The sequence below is a fragment of the Manis pentadactyla genome, chromosome 3 (genome assembly GCF_030020395.1).
Source record: "Manis pentadactyla isolate mManPen7 chromosome 3, mManPen7.hap1, whole genome shotgun sequence".
Lineage (NCBI taxonomy): Eukaryota > Metazoa > Chordata > Mammalia > Pholidota > Manidae > Manis > Manis pentadactyla.
This window is the reverse complement of record NC_080021.1, coordinates 213,020,138-213,041,369: the sequence shown is the minus strand read 5'-3', so window position 1 is coordinate 213,041,369 and position 21,232 is coordinate 213,020,138. Positions and strand designations below refer to the sequence as shown.

Sequence of the window (21,232 nt, the reverse complement as noted above, 5' to 3'; positions counted from 1 at the left end):
GGAAGCGGCCGGAGGAGCGGCCCCTGTGCAGCCCGCAGAGGCCACTTGGTGGTCAGGCCGCGGCCAAGGCCGACTTCCCCACACACAGTGGCAGAAGGAGTAAGACCTGCACACACGCATCGTCCCAGGCTTCCCCCTGCCCAGGCTCTGGCCGCCCAGCCCTCTGGCCCCTCCTGGGCCTTCAGCAGATGGCCCCTCTCTCCTGTGTCATCAACCCTCCCTCACTGCTGGCTCCTTCCCATCAGCACGGAAACACCTGCAGCAGCATCCCACCTGTAAATGAAGAAAACGAGGCCCCCGATCCCATGTCATCGTCCAGCGCCCGCCCGCCCGCCCTCTCCCCTTCTCTAAAGGCCGTCCCTCCTCGTGGCATCTCTGCTCCCCTCCCACTTCAGGTGGACCCTTCAAATCTACTCCAATCTTGCTTCTGAGCCCCCCAACATGTTCACAACCACCTCCTTGCTGTTAAACCCCACAGAAACCTATCGGCCTCATTTCACTGACCTGTAGGCAACTTTGAACACTAGTGACCATCTCTTCTTCAGGAAATAGTCATTTTCCTTTATTTTCCTATGAGTTTTCCACCCACCTCTCTGGACGCCCGGCCCTGGCCCACTTGGGAGTGCCCCCTTCACACCCATCCCTACGCACCTCCTCCGACAATGAGGCTGACGCGACAGGACCATCTCCCAGGACACCTCACGCCATGGTCTCTGCCTTGTGAGGACGGCACCCAGACTACTTGACGGACCTTCAGACTCAGGCTGCCTGACATGTCCTAGGGGTCACACAAGCACCCTGCACTCAGCACGTCCCGAATGGAACCGCTCATCCTCCACCCACCCTCCCGCCTGGCTGTCCCCGCTCCTGTCTCCACAGGGAGCACTAACACCCACCCAGGTGCCCCGTGAGACACCCTCGTGTCACTCTGGTCCTTCCCTTTCCTCACACCTGCCCCCCTCCCAACAGTCAATCCATTTTTTTCTGGGAAAGAACATGTACTTGGGTCCCCAGGTCCCATGTTTCCATGTCCCTCAGACCCACCCACTTTCCATTTCCACTACCAGTGGTTAGACACCCTCCCCCCACCCGCCACACACACACACACACACTAGCACAAAGCCTCCAAACTCATTGGCTTGCCTCAGTACCTATACCCTCTGGTACTTCCCTGGCTGCACATACCAAGTGAACTTCTTAAAACATAAATCTGCCTCTGCCTCTGCTGTGATCTGGCCTCATCCACCTGCTCATCCTCGTCTCTCACCTTTCACCCACAATCCTAGGAATCTGAGTGCCTTGCACATATCAGGTGGTAAATATTTGTGAAACAAATGCATGAGTAAATGAATGAATGAGTGACATCAGGAAAAGTTTCACTAAGAAGCTATTCAAACCAGTCTGTGAAGGGTGAGTAAAATTTTACCCTAAAAGTGGGGAGGTACAGGAATTCTGTGGGTTCAAAGGCATGACGGTACCACATTTCTGCTTATTCTGAATATGAGAAAGTGAGAGGTTCAATGATGCCAGAGAAGAAGTGAGCAGGCGGTGAGAGTGGACATCAGAGAAAGGAGTCCGGACCTCTGTGTGATCCTGTGCTTGGCTATCAGCGACGGGAGACCTCCGAGGGAAGACCCACGGCTCCCGCTGAAACAAGGGTGCCCACTGCTGTTCAGGCCCTCCGTCTGGGAGAGATGCCTGTGTGTCAGAGGTGCCAGTAGGACAGGAGCTCGGGCACAAAGCCTGGGCGGGGGGAGTGATCCAGTCAATTCATCCCCCCGAAATCCATTTTACTCACACTCACTTGAGAACAGGAACTCACAAAATGGCACGACCTTTACGGGAAGCATTTGGTAATACTTATCAAATTTAAAACATTAATACCCCCAACCCAGTAATTCTAACCTAAACCTTATCCTAGGGAGCCAATACGGCGAACCATGCCAAGATACATACACAAAGATGTTGTTTATCATATTAAGAACAAAAAAAAAAAAAAGAAACAAACTAAATGTCTTTCAATATGGGATTACTAGCCAAATTTTGGTACAGCTAGATGTTAAAATATGCATTTTAGGATGAGATATATCTATATGGACTGATACAGCACTATGCCCATATTATTTTTAAATTACAATGAGTACGAATAGTACCATCCCATTTGTATTTTTTAAATACTTTTTTCTCTAGGTTACACACATGTCCCCAGAGACGTTCTGAACTCTAAATCAGGAGAGGCTGAAAAACAACAGGAAAAGCTAGCACAGCCCTTCCTGAGATAAATGTGTGCTGACCACATGTAGAGATTACTGAAGGATGACTTAACTTAGACCAGCACTTCTCAGAGCGTGGCTCCTGGACCAGCAGCAGCCACACAGCCAGGGAACGGGTTAGAGGGCGGCTCAGAGACCCCAGCCCAGACCTACTGCCGCAGGAACTCGGGGCACGGATCCTCTGGAGGACTGAGGCCCACAGAAGTTTGAGAACTCCCCACCTGGACGTCTGGGAACAGTCCTTAACTTAACTAGGGGCAATCTGTCACTTCGGGTCACATGCCAGAAAGACTCCTGGGTAGTAGCATGGGGTTGCTCCAGAAGGGAATGGAGGAGATCTTAGATTGGAATGAGGAAAAAGAAAAAAAATCTCCTAGTTTCTCTGGGGCCAAGGCTCAGTGTGGCTGGGACTCCATGTGCAGCAGCTCTAAACACTGTTCTGGGGTAGGTAGAATGAAGGCCCCCCAGAGCAAGGCAGAGGCTGGGCAAGGAGGGCGTCGGGGGACCGACGTGGGCACTGGCCGCAGGCGTCCATACTCTGGGAGTCTGACTCACTCACTCCCAGTAGCTCCAGAAAAGTCTCTCCTGAAATGTAATCCTGGTCTCTGCTGTTCTGTGGGAAACCACGGGAGGTCACAGAAGATGGAAAACGAAAAGGAAAGCAGTGCCCATCCCCACTCAGGCCAGAAAGGTGGGAGCAGCTGCTGACAGGCTGGCAGAGGAGCTGGGCCCAGGCAAGGGAGCCCCCATTTGTCACCAACAAAAAGGGTCCAGGGTACAGGCAGAGCTGAAGAACCTGAGCAACTTCAGGCGGGGCCCTGGGGAAGGCTTAGAAAAAGCTTCAGCCCCTTGGCAGGTCTCCCGGTGTTGAAGAAAGGGGGCAATTTCTAGAAGTAAGTTGGAGGGGGTTTGGGCTGTCATTATCTGGGAGTAGGAGACATGGATAGACCCGTAAAATTAGATCTGAAAGACAAAACAGTCTGTTAGGACTTGCCTTCAAAGCACCTAACCACAATCTTATTTTACATTTATTTGTATGACCATTTAATTGTTTTTTCTCTCCCTCTAGACTGTAAGCATCATGAAGGCAGGAACAGTATGTTTTTGCTCACCACTATACATCCTCAGCTCTTAGCTGGCACATAGTAGGTACTCAAAAAATAGGTTGGATAAATAAACAATTTAAAACTAAAACACAATGGAATGTTTGGTTGTTCTTTCTCTGTATCGTTAACTTTTTGTTTATTTTTGCCAAAGAAAAGTTATTATCATATGGAAGGATATACCAAAAAGCACATTATCGAAGGAAGACACTTCCTTTCTGGAAAGAAAGAGTTACCTCATAAATACAGTGTTCTGGCTTTAGTCTCTGAGTTGTAAACACTCATTTAGAAAAGCAAAAAAGAATGTACGTAAAAGGCAGGACGTATTTCACTGGAAATGAACAGACATACACCCAGCAATGGTCACCAGTGTGTCCAGCCTGATGCCCTTACACACTGCAGCATCCCAGAGGGGCCTGGATAGCAAAGATTAATTTTGTGCAGATGAGTTTTAGTATAAAGAACTTCTATGGCATTAAGAGTCATTGAAAACTAAACGACCCACAGAGGACAAAACAGCACGTACGACCTCCGGTAAACACCAGGCACCTACACCACAGTCATTATGGCCGGTGCAGTGGCAGCACAGGGACACTGGAGACCCACCTGCCACCGACAGCAGGGAGCGTCATTGCCAGTCACTCCAAGACCTGACAGTGTGGCTCTGGAACAGACCAGAAGGCCATTTCGGAGAGGACTGCGGGAAGAGGGACAATAAATGGAGCAGTTCAGCAAATAATCCCCAGCCCTCTGGCCTAAGAAGCATTCCCTGACCTGCAGAGAAGTTATAAAATTAAATTTTTATAAAAACACATTTGGCATCCTTTACTTCAAGCAGCGGCAGGGCCCTATTTTAAAGTGGCTATGCTAGCCCGGGTCAGCAGTCCATCCAGCGCCTAACTCTCAGGGCTGCGTGGTCACAGTACTTAATGCACCCTGAGCACAGGGAGGGATTAATCCTGCAGCAGATGTGACAGGGAGACGTCCTGACGCAATCCACGGCAGGGCTTCCCCAGCCACTACACTTCTGTCTAAGCATCTCTGTGGCCCTGCCACCATAAAATGCCTTACATTTCAGTTTGGATGTTGAGTTCATCTGAAACTTCAGATAAAAGGAATGGCAAGTGCCTCTCCTCCCCATGCCTCCCCCTGTTCCCCTTGAACTCAGGGTCAGACCTCTGGGGAAGCAGATGCTTATCTGAGAATAGTCCACCAGCGGGTAGCATGACGCAATGACTCCCACCTCTCCCGGTGAAAGGGCTCTCAGAGGGAGCTCGGACACTCTCCATCTCAGCGTACGGAGGCTGGGTAATTGCCAGGCTGACCTTCTGGAGCCTCTTGCCCTGCTCACCTTTCACTATAATGCATGGTGCAGCATAATCATGAAATGTGCTTATTAATTTTACTCATCTGACACTGCGCTCTTCTGCCCTGAGCTAGATGTTAGGAGAAAATGATAGGGATAGATTCTGCTCCCGTCAGACTTAGTAAGACTTTCAGAAAACCAGACCATAAAGGCCATCTGCCACCCACTAGCCAAGCATTCAAGATGACCTCAAAGGTACAAGCAGAATGCTAAAGACACAGATCAACAAAAGAAAACAGTGAGAAGACGAGGAGACCCTGCGTCAGCCCTCCGGGGAGCGCAATCCTGAGCCCGACCTCCCGGATCGGGAGCACCGAGCCCCTGGCCTGATTCATGGCTTGCTGCTTCATATCTAATTCATCAAAAGACACGTTGGCTTCTCAAATCAGGAACATTTTTATTAGCTTCCCCAGGAGTTTTATGGCACAAAGCCATACCTAATGATTCTATTTTATGGCAAGTTATACATTCAAACAGTGCTGTGAAGGCAGGCAGCAGGTAAGACTCAAATCTTTGTCAAAAAAGATTCTCTCATTCTTTCACTTTAAAAATGTTTATAAGCTTTCAAACACTTAGGAAAGTGATGGGGAGCATTTTAACAGGCCAATATATACCATGGTGTTCTCAGTGGGGGCTGATTTTGCCCACCCACTTGTGCCACCTGGGGACATCTGGCCATGTCTGGGCATTTGTGGCATCTAATAGATAGAGGCAGGGACGCTGCTGAGCACCCTATGACACACAGGACAGCTGCCACAACACAAACTTTCCTGACTGCCCCAAAATGTCAACAGTGCCAAGACTGAGAACTGCTACCTCAGGGCTTCCTCTGCACCAGACATGGCTTCCCTCCCGCCTCTGGGACGGCAGACATCTAATCACTGTGGCAGGGTTTTAGTGCTGGCTAATGAGACTCATCTTCCTTTATTCTCATGTATTCTTGGTGCACATTTTCAAATGAACATGAACAAATGTTGCCATAAATACAATGAGGAGAGTGAAATAAGAATCTTAGAATCTCCTAACACACACGACAACAGTCACTGTTAGTCACCCTCCTGGTGATGCTCTGTACCCTTTAAGTTCCATCCAAATCAGAATTTATCTATTGAAACAACAAAATAGCTGACTGCAGCCATCAGTGAGCCTGGACGCTGCCACAGCTGCCTGCTGAAACACAGAGCAAGGAACCGTGGCATGGCCAGAGCGCTGAGGCCGTGAGCACGCCTGGCACTGACAGGGCTCCCAAGGACTGGGCCTCCATCACTTCACTTCTGAGAGCTTGATTCTCCTCATCAACAAAGTGGACAGAAAGCCATTTGCCCTCCCAGCCTTCTAGGGAATGGTAAGACCCAAATGAGCTCACAGGTAGGAAATGGTTTTATAAACCATTTTGTAAAGAGCTATACAAACATATGGCATTATATTTATGACATTTTTACATGTAGGACAATCTATGACAAACTCTTGGATCCTTTTCACAAAATGTCACAACTAGAAGTGCCGCAACTAATCCAACCCCTTAATTTTACATAAGGTGAAAATGACCACCACAGAGGTCAAGTGACTGGGCCAGGCCTGGAAACCGCCCGGATGGGTCAGGTCCCTGACCTAAGCCAGGACACCCCCAGACCTTCCCAAAGGTGGGGCTTTCCCTCCCTGTCTAAGCTCCTAGGGAGAAGGAGCACATCTTACACACAAGGCTCAGAGGGTCTTGAACACAGGAGATAAATACTTGTTGAATCAGTGAGTCTTGACTTACTACATCATAGCCTGTTGGGGCTCGGTTCCGAGAAGCCACCACCCCCACTCCCGTGATGGGGTCCATTGATGTCTCTGGCAGGGCTTCCGAAAGGTCTTTGACTTCAGGCATGGTGGATTGGTCCTGGTTCCAAAAAGGAAAAAGAAAGCACAAATTCAAACTGAGCGTTTAAAGTGAACCATACAAAATCTCAAACAGATAGAACCAGGATCTCGGGGCGAACATCCCCGAACTGGCTAGAGGAGTTCTGACCTCACTTGACCCTTTCCTCAGGTCAAGAATTAAGTCATCTCTGGCCCCTGCTCTTCTCAAGTTACCTTTGAACATTGAGCTAAAAGAGTTAATGAGGGCTTGACTCAAATCCAAAAGCAAACCATTCTTAACTCTCCCATCCAGCTGTCTGACTTCTGAACAGATAACAGGAGCTGCTCTGAGGATAAACAAGACAGGGCTAAATCTCACGTCACCTTTCATCTCTCTCCCTTATGATATCGCCTTGTAGAATGCAGACTTCCAAGTTCATAGCCTCTCCCACATGCAAGGGCAGACTGTTCAGCAGGCAAAGCTTTGCAGGCACATGGCCCCAGCATGGAGGCAAAGGCATAGCAGTCCGGGCTCCATGACTTACTAGCTGGTGACTCTGAGTGAGCAAGAGCTCACGATGCTGACGGACACAGAACGAAGGGAGCCACATAAATGAAGGGCCTGGAGAGTCCCCAGCACACAGTCGGCATTCAGTAAAAAGCAGGTGAGACTGGCAGGCTTGGGGCACAGGCCCAGCATAACTGGTGAGAAAGGTCTCAGGCACCATTCCCGAGAGGACTGCTGGGTCCCTTTGTTGTGTCTAAGCCTGCAGGTCATGCGGGCATTTACTCACAGCTAAACACTAACAATGACCATAATTCTTGCTGGGCACTTTGGGAGAAAGGGAGGGAAAGTGGAATTATTATTCTGCTGCTGACTGCCTTCTGATGTGACCAGAGGAGACAAGTAGAATATAGAGAGCACTGGGTCTGGGCAGCTCAAGTGGCAGTGTACCAGAAAGCATATAAAAGAGGGAACACCTTATGTAAATGACTTTTAGTACTTCTAAAAGGACACGCAGTGAAAAAGAGCAAGTTAAATTCCACCTCCTTCTGCAGTAATTAAATTCCACTGGCCATAGGTCTGCCAGATCTCTCAAGGCTGGTTATTGCTTCTAAAGAAACCAAACACCCTGCCTAACTAGGCAGGCAGGAGGAATATTCTTAGTTCTCAGCCTAGAAGCAGAAAAGGCAGAGGCTGTTAAACATGATGAAAGCTTCCAGAATAGGAACAATCAGAATGCTATATGTAAGTCACCCACGTAATCGGCATTCCCTGGAATCCACAAAAGGCTCCAGAACAGATTTAATGCAATGGAGCCAAGTCTCCGATCAAGGCTAGGCTGTGCCTGGCAGCAGCCATGCTCTCAGCTTCTGTTTATGACAAAAGCCAAACTAAGTTATGCTTTACTTAAACCTACTGAAAATAAACTTCCAAAGCCTAGGGCAGAGGGCAGGATACCATGCTGCATCACTGCATCATTTTCTGTTTCCAAATTGCATAAAACTCAGGAGTTGGTGCTTCCTGCATACATAGGCATTAAGTAAATATTTATTGAATGAATGTGCATGCATGCCCTCAATAAAAATTTAGAATTAAGTATCTGCACCAGTCTGATCAAAGGCAAAACTGATCAGAAAGTATTTTCACTAGGAAAATCCCTTTTCGTTGGTAACATGAAAATAACAGTGCTTGCATTTGCAAAATACTGGTACCTGCAGTTGGTTACCAAAACGCCTTGCAATTAACAACTCATTAACAGAATGCACAAATTCTGCCAGTGCTAAAATATCATGCTGTGAATTTAATAAAGAACATGCAAGGTAAGTTTTTTGTTTTTTTTTATTAAGATAGCACTGCCTCTACTATCTAGGAGAGAGAGAGAGGAGGCAAGCATGGGAATAAATAAGAAATATTTCATTGGCTGATAGATTCATATCCTCAGGTCACAATATCCTCCAGGAGGTACTGATGACAGCGGCTCTCTTTTGCTCTGAAGCACGCTATCAAGTGCAGTCGGGTAAATTCACTCTTAAAGATGCGACGCTGCTCCCAGAATGCACCAGAGAAGCAGCCCAGCAGCAGGTTCCAAGATGGCTGCGGGCTGCCTCCAGCTGAGGCAGACAAAGGAGCCAGTGGCCTGTACCCATGCGTGCAGTCTCAGCCTGGCCTTCAGGATGGGAGGATGCAAAAAGGAGCAGAGCATTAGCAACAGAGCATCTCAGATGCAAGCCTTCTTTCCTTTCCCCCCAGTTGCCATACCCTGGGGATCAAGGCAGGCTTTGTGAAATACAGACAAATGACTCCTGGCTGCACAGGGCCCTGGCCGGCTCAGCAGAGGAGGAAGCACCACCACCAGCAAAGGAAGCTTTTAATGAGAAACGCCCAAGATATCCACGGCAGAGGCAATCACTCAAAGCAGCTTGCCCTGAATTACATATTTTCTGACTGCAAATTACTTTTAACAGCGTCTCTACTATCACTTCAATTGACCTTCCTAACAAAAGGCCATTTATTAACTAGCACTCCACGTTTCCCGGGCTGTGTGGAGCCTGAGCCAGGAGGGATGGCACCATGCATACTCAGCCACCGAGGGTCACAGGCCAGACCTCTGCGACAGGGAGAAGAGGCCATTAATGCAAGCTTAGAGAGCAAATCTGCCTGGGGAGGGGACATGGGGGCAGCAGGGTGTTTAAGACCAACATGAACCTGCCTGGCAAGAGGCGATGCTGGTTTAAAACATAAAATACCAAGGCCTACTTGCAACAACTCCTGGTTTCATCCTTGGCAGCTCCTTATCCAACATTCATCTCTGTCTCAAAATCCTAACTGCACACAAGACACAGTAACACATCTCTGCTCCATTTATACAAGACTTGGCCATCTCAAAAAGCTCTCTCAGGCTCTTTCTCAAGGGATGCTCACACCGAAACTAGGAGGTGACTGGGATGTAACAGCCCCATTTTAGAAAACAGACAACTGAGAAACAAGAGTTCTCAGACGCCACGCAGCTGGCAGACACAGAGCCGGGCGGATCCTTTCTCTCTCCTGTCCAGTCTGGTCTGCTTCCCACGACACTGTGCAGAGAGCCAGCATCCCACCTGATACCTGATCAGAAAAGCAGTTTCGACATTCATCAGTTTTTTTAAATGCCAGAGCTCTGCTTTCTGTAGCTGTAGCCCAATAAGTGAAGCACGGGGGAGAGAACAGCACAGGAAGATAAAAGTAACATGGGATTAATTTTCCTCACACCTCAGTTTCAAGATTCAACGTTTCCCTCATCAATAATTTAAAACAATAAAAATGAGCTAAGGCCATGTTTGTGTAGGATGGAGGTAAATTTAGGCCTAATGAGGGAGATCTGAGCGCCGCACAGGAGGGAATAGGTTGATGTATGGCACAGGGCTGGCGCGATCGACACACACAGGGGCTCCGTTACCAGCTGGAAGTCACAGGCCAACCAGGAGGCGGGGGCAACTTGAAGAAACTTCTACCGTCCCAGCTGCGGCTGCCAGGGGGGTCTCTGCAGGGAAAGCCAAAAGCTGCCCCGGTATTTGAGATGACAGAATAACGAATGTTGAGATTTCTCAGAACGACAGGACTGAGACAATGTGAAATGAAGTCGTGCTCAGGAAATGCCAGGTAAGGAGTGAAGGTGGGGTGGCACATGGGAGTCACGTCCACTCTTGGGCTCGGTGAGAGTGCAGTGGCAACACTGACCCTGAGCTAGTCCCCCTAATTGAACCTTGCAGGTCCTCTGGTCCCAGTCCCCATCCCAATCTCCACCTGGAGTGCCAGATGTCCCAGCCAGGGGCTGCAGAGCCTCCCTCCAGGCAGTTGTTCCTGCCTCTGCCCCCAGGATTCCTCTGCAAGGTGGGAGTGTGTGTATATGAGTGGGTGTTGTATGTACATACCAGGACTTGGATGGGGTCAGTTAGGGTGAAGTGTTTTCCAAGCCAGGAGGATTTTTCCATGCCATGATCAATGAATTCCCGCAATCCTGCCGGGTAGGAGAATGCCCGCCTCCAGCTTCCGCCTGCAATGCCGCAAACCGCGCCTGGGGGAGCCCCCCACGTCCCCAGCCCTGCAGCGCCTCGCCAGTGCTGTCATTCCAGGTTCACAGAGAAATGAACTTTCACTAGAAACCTCTTCACACAGACAGCACACTGCTCCCTTGTAGCTGATCAAAGAATTACTACAATTGTATGCTTAATCCCTAAAAGTCAGCAGTGCTGGGCTTAACTGATGCTGAATATTGTTTCAGAATCAAAGGCGTGCCTCCCGGCCCCAGGCTGGGAGAAAACTAAGCTACTGTATCACAGTTGAAAACTCAGGAGAACCCTGATATCATCTCTGTTTAATTTCCCCGGCCCTGTGAGCCTGGGGTTTATCTCCTTCTATCAACTCCTGTACTGAAATCAAAACCCAACTAACAGAGCTCAGACCTCTCTCCACGGAGGCCCAGCAGCGGGGTGGGGTGTGGGCTGAGGAGTTTAAAGTGCTTTGCGGGAGGGGCACTGACTGCAGGGGGCAGGGGGTGCTGCCTTCAAAGGAAGCACAGCAGGAGAAACCAGCCTCCCTGCAGCAGGCAGGAAGGCTGGCTCAGAGGTGCCAGCACTGCCCGCCGGGGCTGAAGGCGTGACTCACGCACAACTTTGGAGGAGAGTAATTTCAAAGTATTAGGAAGAGCAGGTTAAATTGGGCTACTGTATATGAAGTGACAAAACCAGTGGGTTAATTAAGACCCTACACAAGGATAAACTTGTGATCAGCTTGTTTGAAATCCAAAGTCAAGGACACCAAAGACATCAACTGGCCACATCTACCAGCATGTGGGGCTGGGGAAGAGCAGTGGATAGGTATGTCACCAAGAGCAGGGTAGAGACTGGAAATGGGCTGTCCCCCAGTAAAAGCTGCTGCAAGGGCCATCAGTTTCCCAGTGGCTGCAGTGGTCTCAAGGACCTATGACACTTTCTGTTGCCCCATGATGACTGGCACTTTTCTGAAGACCAATCTTAAGCAGGGGACAGAAGGATACTGCCCTGTCCCCATGGGAAGCTTCCCCAAAGTGCACCACAAGACATGCAAACACACCCCCATGCAGCCAAAATGCAGAGACCTACCTCCTTAGGAGACTGCAAACTGAGGCCAGGGTCCATGCAGCACCCAGGCGAATGGCCAGCCAGCTCTCAGAGTTGCCCATAGGGGACAGTGCCCAGGCTGAGAGGTGTCCACCGTGGAACCTCAGGACAGCATCCTGGCACTTCTTGTACTCTGGTCTGAACCATTTACCTAGTGACCAGTCAGAAGCCAGATTAAATCACTCTGTTGGTATGGTCAGGTGGCAACTGGCCACGGGCTGCTGGGAAGGCTGCTAAGATATTGGGGAACTAAAGCAAATATTTTTCTAAACTCTCTTAGATCACAAAGAATTTTCCAGCTAGGGAACTCACAATGACAAGCACTTCCTTTTTCCCAGTAAAGGCCTGGGGAAGAATCTGCTGTATAAATGCATCCAGTCCATCTGACCTATGCTTAGATTCATATTAACCATTTGATTACCAACAGATTTTCCATAAACCATGTGCTACAGGCCTGAGATTCAGGTTGCTACAGCCTGCACAGTGCAATGCTAGATCCTAGACTTCACTCTCCAAACATAAACCCAGGACCAAGTTCTACAGCACTGCCCCGGCCAAAGCCTGCCCCACACAGGCCCGACTCTGCAAAGCCCTGGGAAACTGGCGCAGGGGAGGCAGGGAGCATTCTCCAGTCCACTGTGAGCCCCACCCCAACTTGCCCACAATTACTGCAAATAAAGGTCATCCCTGCCCACTCCAGTCGGGTCTCAGCGCCATACTGTCTGTCCCCTGGAGAGAAGGAAGGAGGAGGACCCCAACAGAAGGCAGGTGCCCTACCGATTAAACCATCCCAGGGGACCCCAAGAGCAACGCTCTCTTGATGTTCAGTGACATGAGCCACACCCTTGCCCTGATGGCCAGTGTCTGCAGAGTAAAAATGCCAGTACGTCACCTCAGTGCCTGGCAAATGGGCTCCCAGGCCAGAATCATTGGAACACCTGGCTTCAGGTCAGCCAGGCGTGCCCCTCCCCCACCCACGCTGCTCTCTGACTTTAACATGGGTCTTGGGAGAGTCTTTTCATACGCTTGGTCATCTAATCATTCTGCCTGTATGTTGATGACTTCCAAAGTACCTCACATCCTGGTCTTTTCTCCTGAGACTCATAGGTGTGTACCTAACGCCCTGCTAACTATCGTCACCCGCATGTCCCATTATACCTCAAACTTGGCTGACTTTGCCGTCCTCCCCCAAAGCATCTCCCACATTCCCAGCACCTAACATGACCTGGCACTTAACAGGCAGCGTCCATAACAAACATTTATGGGTGCTTTTGTGTACAAGGTACTAGGCACCGAGGGAGGGGCACAACCATGACGGAGATGGACAATCAGACACTCTGCAGCAGGACATTCTCAAGCAGGCATTAAGAGTAGCCTGGAAAGTTTGTTAAAACAGACACACTAGAGATTCAATAGATCCAGGATGGAGTCTGAGAAACTGCATTTCTAACAAGCTGCAGGTGATGCTGAAACAGCCAGCCCACAGCCTGAACTTTCAGCACAGATGGTAGGTACGTAAGATGTTTGAGGAACGAAGGAATGAATGGAAGGAATCTGAAGGTGACCATCCATGGGGAACAGCTTCAAAATGAGTCCCCCAGTCTCTCCCTCCCCAACACAGGCCAGCCCAGAGCACCCAGATTCCCCACCCGTGATACCCACCCTACTATTCAAAATCTGGGTCATATACCCCATTCTCCCCAAAATTTCCCCAACCACCCAGCCAGAGAGGTGCTGTCACTGAGAATCCTGATGTTGTCCAAGGACATGGTCTTAGCACATACATGTACACACACACGCATACACACAAAAACACAGCCTTGCCTCTCAGAAGGTCATAATACACTCTCCCTGGCAACACATAAGTTGTTCGGAGGCGTTAAGCCCCCCACAGTGCCTAGCTCATAGTGGGCACTCAATAAAGCATATGGATAGATGGACGGAAGGATGAATGAATTAAGTTCCTGTATCCTCTCAAAACTGCCAATGTCTCATTGGATTAAGAAGGGCACATAAAGCAGCAGGGGCAACTGAATGAGCAGACTGGCCAGCCCCTCCCAGTGACAGCACCACACCGGGACCCCTGATGCCCCACACAGGACAGGACAGGCCGCCTGAGGATGAAGGGAGGCAGGAATGCATGCTCCCAGCAGTCCCAGAGGGTCTCCAGGCTGGTGTACGGAAGTCTCCCCTAATGAGTTTGTGAAAACTACAGGGGCCTGTTCTAACCCCTAGGTTCTGATGTAATGGCTCTGGGCTGTATGTACTGGGATGGCACCAAGTGCCACCGTGCTGGGTGACACAGTGACAAAGGCATGGCTACCACCACGGAACTCACAGTCTGGAGGAAATATCCTGACAGAAAGGGACGGCAAACAAGGGGTCGCTTCCTTCTGCCTGGGGAGTCGGGGAGACTAGAGAAGAACTGCCACCCAGGCTGGCCTCCCGGACAGATGGCGGGTGGGGAGTTGGGAAGGTACTGCAGGCAGGAGACACGGCGTCAGTGGGAGCGTGAACATGGACTGTGGGGGGCACTGTGGGTAGCAGATGGGCTCTGAAACAAGCTTATGAAATGCTTAAACAAACAAAACAGTTAAAAACCTGTCTGCATGTCTCTATTTCTAAGGTTTAAGCAACGATACAGACTGGCAGGAAGGAGCACCCCAGTGGGCGGAAGGAAGAGATTCCCAGGTTCTCCATTCATATTTCCTCTCCAGTAACTGGATGCTTCTCAAGCCAATGCCACTTCCTGCAGAGCCCCAAGGGGCCTCCTTATGCTATTAGCTCAGGGGGGAATGGAGATAAAGCAGGGGTGTGGAAATGGTCCAAGCTTTGGAGTCAGAGGGACCCATGCCTGAATCCCAGCTCCGGCACTTACAGCTTCCTGACCCCAGGCATGGTAACTAAACTGGGCTTAAGTCTCCACCCCATAAAATTGGCATAGATAATAGCACTTTCTCTACAGCGTTATAATGTGTATAAAGAACTTGCAGAACAGGCATCAAGAGATACCATCAACAGAGTGAAAAAGACACAGAATGGGAGAAAATATTTGCAAATCATGTGCCTGATAAGGGGTTAAAATCCAACTCTATAAAGAACTCCTACAACTCAACAACAAAAAAACACATAACTTCATGAAAAAGAATGGGCAAAGGACTTGAATAAACATTTCTCCAAAGATGATATACAAATGGCCAACAAGCATATGAAAAGATGTTTAACATCACTAATTATTTGGGAAATGTACACTGAAACTGCAATGAGACATCACCTCATGCCCACTAGGATGGCTAACATCAAAACAACACAGAAAATGAGTTCTGGCAAGGATGGGGGAAAACTGGAACCCTGGTGCACTGTCGGTGGAAATGGAAAACTGTGGCAGTTGCTCAAAAAATTAAAAATAGAATTACTATATAATCTGGCAATTGCACTTCTGGGTATATACTCAAATTGAAAACTGGGTCTTGAAGAGATATTTCACATGTTCACAGTGGCATTATTCACAAGAGCCAAAAGGTGGGATGTATAAGCACAATGTGGTACATACATAGACCGTATAGGTGGAGTATTACTCAGCCTTACAGAGAGGACTTGTGACACCTGCTACAACGTGGACAAACCCTGAAGACATTGTGCTAAGTCAAACAATTCAGCCACAAAAAGACAAATTACATGATTCCACTCACATGAGGTCCCTAGAGTAGTCAAATTCATAGAAACAGAAAATATGGGGAAGGGGAAACGAGTTGTTTAAAGAGAGTAGAGTTTCAGTTTCACAGGATAAAAAAGTTCCAGAGATTAGTTGCACAACAATGCAGACGTACTTAATGTCACTGATCTGCACAATTAAAAATGATTAGGAGGGTAAATTTTGTTATGTGTATTTTTTATTTAAATAAAAAAGCATCTACAACTGTGGTTCTCAAATTTCAGAAAAATAAGCACAACCCAAGATTTTTGTTAGACATGCAGCTTCTCGGGTCCCTTCCCCCTTCTGACTGAAGATCTGGGTTTGAGGCCTTGGAATCTGCAAGGACATAAACATCCTAAGGATAGTTAGCTCACAAAGAATCTGTTTATTCCTCTCTTCTCAAAGATCAAGAGATACTCTTTTGAACATTTTTGCTTTGTTGATCAGTATCTGGTTTTTAAAAGTGTGTGTGTGTGTGTGTGTGTGTGTGTGTGTGTGTAGAATGATCTTGCGTTGATTCCAGCCACAGGCCCAACAAGACGGCCTTCCAGTCCTAAAAGTGTGTGTGTGTGTGTGTGTGTGTGTGTGAATGATCTTGCGTTGATTCCAGCCACAGGCCCAACAAGACGGCCTTCCAGTCCTAAAAGTGTGTGTGTGTGTGTGTGTGTGTGTGTGTGTGTGTGTGTGTGAATGATCTTGCGTTGATTCCAGCCACAGGCCCAACAAGACGGCCTTCCAGTCCTAAAAGTGTGTGTGTGTGTGTGTGTGTGTGTGTGTGTGTGTGTGTGTGTGTGAATGATCTTGCGTTGATTCCAGCCACAGGCCCAACAAGACGGCCTTCCAGTCCTCAGGAAGTCTGAGCTACAAAGCTCAAGTGTGTGACCCCTGGGCTCCAGGCCCACAGGCCTCTCACATTCCAGCCTCGATGAGACATCACCTCTGTATCTGCCCAGAAGTGTGTCAAGTAAACCAAACACATGCCCACAGGATGTCCCCAACAAGGGAGGTAATATCAAGTTCACCCCACAGTGGCTCTGCCTCCCAGGCAGCTGGGCAGAGATCTGACACAGGCATCCCCCTGCAAACAGTGCAGACAATGCGGGGAAACCACAGTTCCCAAGGGCAGCCCAGCAAGCAGAAGGCCACGGAGAGCAACTGGAGCCAGTGAAACGTGGGCCAGGGAAAGTGAGAACCGCCTGGGGAGAGGCAGCTCGTTCAAGGAACCCAGGCCTCCTGCCCACAACCCAACTAGCAAAGGAGACTCTGCTCACTCAGTCACAGCCAACTAAACACAGTGTCCTCAGCCCACCACATCCAGCCATGTAGTCATTTGTTATCTTCATCATCATAATAGCACCTTTGACATTTCCCATGCTTGACTCCGACACCATCATTACTTCCCAGTGTGGCAAGCAAGGATGCCGCTCTTTAAGCATAAAGCATACAGCACTTCCAACCTGCTAAGACAGAGGGGCTCAAGACATTTGGGTTCTGATGCCCCCAGAAACATATCTACCATGAAACTGATAGAGATTCATCTTCAACTCCCCCTCTCCTGAATCCTGGGAGGGGGTCCAGCAATGTGTTTGCATGGTCACATAGTTTTGTCAAATGTACAAAAGCAAAAGATATGCTTGCGTTCCTTTTCTTATAGTCCCTCCCTGCCAATAGACACAATCTGTCTAAATAATATTGTCTAGACAATAGACGCAAATTGTCTAAATGGTAGACCTACAAAACAGGGGTCTTGCCTCTGGATTCCACTTAAGTTGAGAACCTCACCACCACCCTTCACAATGCCATGCACCTTCACACACATTAGTTCATTTAGCCATATGGGGTGGGTTTTATTCTTAAGCCACTTTTACACATAAAGAAATGGGGATTCAGAAAGTTTCCGTGACTTGCTCAGGGTTACCTAGGTCCAAGAGATGGACTAAGATCCAAATTCAAGCTGCTGAATCTAAGTCCAGCATTCTTTCTACTCTACATCTCTTCCTAGTTGCCCTGAGAAGAGTTAAATAATAACCACAAACAGAAAGGCACTCTAAAAAAAAAAATGAAGCTACTCTTCTGATGAACCAGTTAACAGACCCTTAATAATTAATTTTTACTGACTGGCAAGCTCAGAGCTGAGCACCTGACTTGCAGTATTTCATTTACCTCTCATCATAATCCTATGAGACAGATACTAGCATTAGCCTCACTCTACAGATGAGGATACTGAGGCTCAAAAACAGTCACTGATTTTCCCAAGAACACATAGTAAGGAGAAGAGCCAAGGCTTATGCTGATTCTAAAGGTCTGATTCTAAAGCCCTTGCATTTAACCACGGTGCACTATTCTAGCTAGAAGTGGGGAAAGCCCACCAGGATGACGGAGGCAGGGCAGGGAAAATGCCTTCAGTATAAACCAGGAGTGTGGCCTAAAAGCTAGAAGGAAGGAATAAAAACTCTGGATTAGAGAAGATGATTCTAGACTCAAACGAACCAGTAATTGCCACATCAACTGCTTCACACAGGTCTTTGGTGCCTAAGTCCCAGCAGAGACCACATCTCTCAGAGGCCTCATATAAATATTCTGTGCATGGTGCAGTATCTCGAAGCACCCCACACAATTTCCGGTGGGCAAGAAAGGTGTCCTGTAACTAACCTCCTGAATACATTGAGTTTTTCATCAGTTAGTCTAGGCTTCCACAGAGCTTATCTTCTAACTTTTCTAAGGCTTTTCTGGTACAGCTGATAAGATTTTCTTGCCTCGTTAAAGTGAGATGAGATCCAGCCAGCTGTCGAGAAATGTACAGTGAGATTATACTGAGAAGGCAGCACCAGAGACAAAGGCCTCTGAAGAGATGCTGGCCTGCTGTCTACTTTTGTGGCAAAATGAGTGGGCTATTTGGTTCCTCGGTGGGGACAGGGAGCAAAGACAGGGATAACAGATATTTGCCTTTTGCCCTCCTGTGTCCTTCCTCTGTGCCTTGCTGAAGAGGCTGCTGAGAAACAGGGAACCTAAGAGTCACATCTTTCATGGTGAGAAAGGCTGATAATTTAGGAAGAGCTGTCTGTTGGTAAGAAAGAGGCAAAAGATACTCATGAGCCTGCCTTCTTCACCTTGGTGTGTCTCTGGGGATCTAATGCCCCTGGGCGCTAAGCCATACCTCTTGTTCCAGCTCCATTCCTGAGCCCCACTTGCACAGAGTACCTGTGGGGTGCTCATGAACATTACTACCATCCTTACAAGATGGGTACTCTGGTTCTTGGGTGACTAGGCCGGGCACCTCACCTTGCAGACAGGTGCCCCGGCGTTTGGGTGACCTCTTTGCTATGTCCAGGTCACAGAGGAGGCGACACCCCAGATGATGCCTGAAGCTCAGGTGCAATCTGGTCTGAACCCACGTGACTACACAGAGTTGGACCCCAGGCCAAGCCAGTGAAACGGCTGTCCCGGTCTGTGCAGGTGACCGCGGCGGCCTCGGTGCAGGTGGGCCGCCTTACCTCTCCGAGGCCCCGCACCTGCCCGGGCCCTGTGGGCGTTGCATGCACGTCGGCCTCCGAGCTCCGTCCCGCCTGCGCGCCGCAAGGCCGAGCTGGGGGACGGGAAGCCGCGGCTGCGCAGGGCCGGGCGGAGGCCGCCGAGCCTGTCCCCGCCACGGGCTGGGCACGGAGCCCGCAGGCCTCGGCGCGGCCCGGCTCCGCCCGCCCGCCCGCCCCTCGGCCCGGGGCCCGCGCCCGCCCGCCAGGGCAGCCCGGCCGGCTCGGCGGAGCCTCCGCGGCGCCCGGCCCGCCCGGCCTCACTTAACTGTTCCCCGCTGGGGCTGCGGCGGCTGCGGCGGCGGCGGATCCCGGCTCCGTCTCACGCAGAAGCAGCTTCTCATCGCCCGGGCGGCGCGGGAGGGGCCGGGCCCAGGGCCCAGGCGGCGGGGCCGGCGCCGCAGCGGAGCGCGAGCCTCGCCGGGGAGCGGCGGCGGCGGCGGCGGCGGCGGCGGCAGGGGCGGGGCGCGGCCTGGCGGCGGCGGCGGCACCAACAACGACGACGGCGGCTCCTTCCGCGGGCCGCGGCGGCGGGCCGGGCTCAGCCCCGAGCCTCTCGGCTCTGGCGCTGGCTCCGGGGGAGGCGCCGGGTGCCCCAGGCTGGCTCGGGAGGGAGGAGGGCGCGGGAGCTCTTGGGTCCGGAGCCCGCGCCACCGCCCCGACCGGCACCCCGCCTCCGCGGGCCTCGGCCCAGCCCGGGAACCCCTAGGGCAGGGTTCCTGCGCCGCCGACCCGGCCTCGCAGGGTCCGCAGGCGGCCCCAGCCCCAGCCCCAGGCCCCCGGGAGCCCCGGGCCTCTTGGAGCCTGGGCGCCAGCTGTCCCCTCCCCCACCTCGCTCCCTCCCGGGGACCCGCTTCGCTCTCCTAGACCGGCTGTACCCTAGACCAGTCCTTCAGCACGGCCTGAGATCCCTGGAAGCCCCCGGGCTTTTTGGAGCTTTGGATAACCGCACACACACAACCCACAAAACATATGCCGCACACCACACACACCCCTCTTGCTGTAACACCCAGCCCTCTAAAGGCTTTACTGAACGCCAGGCAAAATCCTTTAACTCAGCTCCCTCCAGTCCTGGAGACCCCACTGCCCCAGCGGACCCAAGCTTATTTAGGCCCCAGACCCCACGGCTCATACCAGGCCTCCGAAACCGACTCCTAGCTATTCTCCCCTCCCCCATACGCTGGGCAAACAGTCCACCCACAGAGGCCTAGAGCCAGGGTCATGGGGCTGGTCTCAGGGAAGTATCTAGAGGAAGAAGTTTAAGCAGAAGTGCGGCCCTACAGTATTTGGGAAAAGGTCCAAGCCAGAGGATACAATGGCGCTGGCTGAGGAGTGGGGTCCAGAGCTTGAACGTCAGCTGCAGTGGCTGGTGGAAAGGCAGGAGCATACTCTACACCAAAAATGCCCTACATAGCCCCCCAGCCAGTCTCCCCGAGGCACAGGCTGGGTTCTATTGAAAGAATTCTGGTCGGGAGGTGGTAGCATTTAGAACTGAGGACACTTCAGGAGTGACAGGTAATGTATCAAGTCTAACTTTCACACATTCTAGACTTTTCTAAAATAGCTTTCCTTGATCCTAAAAAGGGTGCCAAGGAGAATTGTCTGTTGGGAAAAATGTCCTGTGGGGAAGCCATGCAAGTTTGTGCATTCTGAGTATCGGCATCACTCAGAAATCCCACTGGTCCGGTGGGCTTTATAGGTATGTTCAGTCAAACCATTGAGAGACAAAAAATCTCTATGTTATTAAAACCATTACACAGCAAACAAAAACAAAAAGGCAAAATGTTTTTCATTTCACTATCCCAGTTTAGCATAATTCATACTAAAATCCAACAGAGATAACATTAAAAAGGAGTACAGCAGCTATCAGAGAATTTAGTGTGTGTTTTTTTTGGAAAAAGAGGTTCTGCAGTCAAATAAATTGAGAAAGTGCTACATGCCATGTATAGTCTACCTTTTGGAGAATCATGGTATTAGTATATTGAGGTCTCTATTAAGTCTAGGGGTAAAGACACCTGTTTAACCTGGCATTTCCCAAACTCATCTGAGTCAGGATCACCTTTTCAAAGTTCACCAATTAATGTCTAATATATGAACACTACTATAGACCACCTCATGTAAGTATATAGTAATTGCAAAACTGCTACATAAAATTTTAGCAATTTGAATCCCACTTGCTATAAAACAAGTCAAAATCCACCATATTTGAGCAAGATTTATTCCCAAAGTGCAACAGTAATTCAACATTAGGGAGCCTATAAATTCATTACATTATT

The 21,232-nt window shown here is 49.9% G+C and overlaps 1 protein-coding gene across 9 annotated transcripts in view; it reads right to left on the bottom strand.

The window, feature by feature from the left end:
* Window positions 1-19,419, bottom strand: part of MVB12B (multivesicular body subunit 12B) — a 170,075-nt gene extending 150,656 nt beyond the window's left edge. For 3 of the 9 annotated variants that reach the window (XM_057499034.1, XM_057499037.1, XM_057499036.1), the window contains exons 1-2: window positions 19,226-19,416; window positions 6,505-6,627 (exon numbers count right to left, since the gene is read on the bottom strand). In XM_057499034.1, coding sequence (XP_057355017.1) covers window positions 6,505-6,627; window positions 19,226-19,300 — 198 coding nt within the window. In that variant the 5' untranslated portion in view covers window positions 19,301-19,416. Of the gene's footprint in view, window positions 1-6,504; window positions 6,628-10,502; window positions 10,977-11,711; window positions 12,131-19,225 lie in introns of those variants that run through there. The other 6 variants (XM_036913925.2, XM_057499035.1, XM_036913924.2 and 3 more) reach the window with 6 other exon arrangements.
* Window positions 19,420-21,232: the final 1,813 nt, after the last annotated feature.